At 50.1% G+C, this 4,044-nt stretch overlaps 1 protein-coding gene across 1 annotated transcript; it reads left to right on the top strand.

Moving 5' to 3' along the window:
* The first annotated feature begins 1,260 nt into the window (after positions 1-1,260).
* LOC106308502 lies at positions 1,261-3,776 on the top strand. Its single transcript, XM_013745661.1, has 3 exons — positions 1,261-1,986; positions 2,095-3,434; positions 3,482-3,776. The coding sequence occupies exons 1-3, from the start codon at positions 1,261-1,263 to the stop codon at positions 3,774-3,776; spliced, it is 2,361 nt and encodes a 786-aa protein (XP_013601115.1).
* Positions 3,777-4,044: the final 268 nt, after the last annotated feature.

Raw genomic sequence — 4,044 nt, forward strand, 5'->3', positions numbered from 1 at the left:
ACTCACGGCATCAGCATGCCGCATAATGACCCGCTCCTCATTGATATTGGAATTGGCTAGTGCCAGGTCACGAAGGTTCTCGTTGACACTGGCAGCTCGGTCGACCTTATCTTTCGAAATACGCTCGATAAGATGGGGATCGACCTACGCGACATGAAGCCATCTTCACGCACTCTCACGGGGTTCAACGGCTCCTCGGAATAGATGATCAGAACAATACGTCTCCCGTTTACGCAGGGGACATAACCCGAACCGTTAAGTTCTCTGTTATCCGAGCTAAGGCGCCCTACAACGCTATCCTCGGTACCCCATGGTTACACTCCATGAAGGCCATTCCCTCTACTTATCACCAGTGTGTTAAGTTTCCTGGGAAAGATGGAACAACACAGACGATCCGCGGGGACCAACGGGCTGCGAGAGATCTGTTTATCGCCGCAGTCAAATTACAACATTCAGTTTCTCTCGTCAACACAATCGCCAAACCGATCCATAAGATCTACCCTCAGAAGGAAGAAGTTCGCGAAGTCCCCATTGATGAAGCCGACCCATCAAGGATCGTACGTATCGGCGCCTATCTCTCCGAAGAAATGCAGTCGCAGATCATCTCCTTCCTCAAAGCGAACGCTGCCACTTTTGCATGGGCAAATTCTGATATGAAAGGAATAGACCCCGCAGTCACGTCCCACGAGTTGAACGTAGATCCGACGTTCAAACCCATCCGACAGAAGAGACGGAAGCTCGGACCCGAACGATCCAAAGCAGTAAACTAGGAAGTCGACAGGCTACTCGACGCAGGTTTCATTGCCGAGGTAGGGTATCCAGAGTGGCTAGCCAATCCTGTCGTAGTAAAGAAAAAGAATGGGAAGTGGCGCATTTGTGTCGATTTCACTGATTTGAACAAGGCTTGCCCGAAAGACAGCTACCCTCTCCCACACATCGATCATCTAGTAGAATCGACAGCCGGCAATGAACTCTTAACCTTTATGGACGCCTTCTCGGGGTACAACCAAATCATGATGCACGTCGATGATCGCGAGAAAACAGCCTTCATAACATATAGGGGGACGTACTGCTACAAAGTCATGCCTTTCGGCCTAAAGAATTCGGGAGCGACCTACCAGCGTCTGGTCAACAGGATGTTCGCCAAAAACTTGGCAACACTATGGAGGATTACATCGACGACATGCTGGTCAAATCACTTCGCGCCGAGGACATCTCAACCATTTGCGAGACTGCTTCAAGACGCTGAACGAGTACGGGATGAAGCTCAACCCGGCGAAATGCACCTTCAGCGTCACATCAGGAGAATTCTTGGGTTATATCGTCACTCAGCGAGGCATCAAAGCAAACCCAAAACAGATAACGGCGATCCTTGACCTTCCTAGTCCGAGGAACACTCGTGAAGTACAGCGATTAACCGGAAGGATTGCGGCACTCAACAGGTTCATCTCAAGATCTACGGATAAATGCCTCCCTTTTTACGAACTCTTGTGGGGAAATAAAAGATTCATCTGGGATGAAAAATGCGAAGAAGCGTTCAATCAGCTCAAGCATTACCTCACGACGCCTCTGGTTTTGTCGAAGCCCGAGGTCGGTGACACCCTATCCCTATACATCGCCGTCACTTCCTCGGCGGTCAGGAGCGTACTCATACGAGAGGATCGGGGCGAACAAAAACCTATTTTCTACATCAGCAAGCGCATGACAGAACCAGAGATGAGATACCCAACCTTGGAGAAGATGGCTCTCGCCATCATCACCTCGGCGAGAAAACTCAGCCCTTACTTCCAGTCGCATACCATCGAGATGCTCTCCAACCAACCCCTTAGGACGGTGATGCAAAACACCAACCAATCCGGAAGACTAACTAAATGGGCAGTGGAACTAAGCGAGTATGACATCGTGTATAAGAATCGCACAGCAGCTAAGTCACAAGTCCTTGCTGATTTCTTGATCGAGTTAACGCCAGAGCTAGAACAAGATCTTGTACTACCAAGCCTAAACTAGATACTGCATGTAGATGGGTCATCTACGAACAAAGGTTCGGGGGCAGGCGTACAGTTATAGTCGCCTACAGGCGAGCTAATCTGACAGTCGTTCAGTTTTGGTTTCGCGGCATCCAACAATGAAGCCGAATACGAGTCTCTCATCGCAGGCCTCCATCTCGCTAAAGCAGTCAAGGCCAAACGAATCAGCGCGTACTGTAATTCCCAGCCCGTGGTGAGTCAGTTTCACCGAGACTACGTCGTCAGGAATGATAGGATGGACGCCTACCTGAAGCTCGTCAAAGACCTCATACAAGATTTCGAGTTCTTTGAACTCGCGAAGGTTCCTCGCGGAGAGGACATATGCGCGGACACTTTCGCAGCCCTCAGAAGCAAGCTACACGACCAAGTGAAGAGGACGATCCCAATTCACAGGATCGAGAAGCCAAGCATCAGTCCAACAACCGAGCAGCTAACCATCACAGCGTCCGTCACTGATGCAATGCACATTGACGAAGTAGAACCTCGCACGACAGAAGATCAGCTCGATGATTGGCGAACGGAGTTCATCACCTACTTAGCCGATGGCATACTACCTACCGAGAAGTGGGAAGCAAGACGACTCAAACGACGCAGTGCACACTACGTCGTCATGGACGGAGAACTCCATCGATGGACCGCAACAAAAGTACTCCTCAAGTGCATTTTCGGGGATGAAACAAGGCTCGTTATGGCCGAAACGCATGAAGGAGCAGCAGGCAATCACTCAGGAGGGCGAGCTCTCGCACTGAAGGTGAAGAACCTCAGTTTCTATTGGCCAACTATGAACGCAGATTGCGAGTCCTACGTCAAGAAAAGTGACAAGTGCCAGAGACACGCTTCGACCATCCACAGCCCGACGGAGTTGCTCCATACCTTGACGGTGCCGTATCCCTTCATGCGATGGGGAATGGATATGATCGGGCCAATGCCGAGCTCTCGACAGAAGAGATTCATCCTAGTCCTAACTGATTACTTCACTAAGTGGGTAGAAGCAGAAGCCTACGCCAGCATCACCGATAAGGAGGTGCAAAAGTTCGTTTGGAAAAACATCATCTTCTTGCACGGACTCCCCTACGAGATAATCACAGACAACGGATCCCAGTTTATCTCACACAACTTCAAAGAGTTCTGCGACAGGTGGAGAATTCGACTCAACATGTCCACGCCGAGGAACCCGCAGAGTAACGGTCAAGCTGAGTCCACCAACAAGACCATCATCGACGGACTCAAGAAGCGACTCGACTTGAAGAAGGGTTGCTGGGCCGACGAACTAGATGGAGTCCTATGGTCCAATAAAACAACTCCGCGTGGAGCAACGAAAGCCACCCCTTTCTCGATGGCCTACGGAGGCGAAGCAATGGCACCCGCCGATGTAAACGTAACGGGCTTACGCCATTCCAAGATGCCGCAAACATCGAACTTAACCATGATATGCTCCTCGATGCATTGGATAGTATAGAAGAGAGACGCGACCAAGCGTTGCTTCGCATTCAGAACTATCAACATCAGATCGAGAGCTACTACAACAAGAAGGTTAAGTCCCGTCCCCTCGAATTGGGTAACCTATTCCTCCGCAAGGTGTTCGAAAACACTAAAGAATGGAAGGCCGGTAAACTCGGAGCCAACTGGGAAGGACCTTACAAGATCACCGAGATAGTAAAACGCGGAGTCTACCACCTCGAAACTTCAATCGGAGAAACGGTGCCACGAGCCTGGAACTCGAAGCACCTCCGACTATTCCACAGCTAAGCAAGCACCAAAAGCGGGTGAACGACTAACGGTCACGTTCACTCATTCCAAAAAAAAAAAAAAACCCGAGTAAATGCGCTCCCAGCCACTTTTACTCAGAAAACAAAGAACTACGAATGGCTTGAACCTCCACAAAGGAGATACGTAGGCAGCCTTAACGGGTCCAACTGTAACAAAAAAAACAAACTCCTCTCTCGAGAAGTTGCACCCATGCGATGCATACACGAGCTCGTCCTGACCTCTCGATCAAACGTACTGGCACTCGCAC

Source organism: Brassica oleracea, chromosome C8, assembly GCF_000695525.1.
Source record: "Brassica oleracea var. oleracea cultivar TO1000 chromosome C8, BOL, whole genome shotgun sequence".
Classification (NCBI taxonomy): Eukaryota; Viridiplantae; Streptophyta; class Magnoliopsida; order Brassicales; family Brassicaceae; genus Brassica; species Brassica oleracea.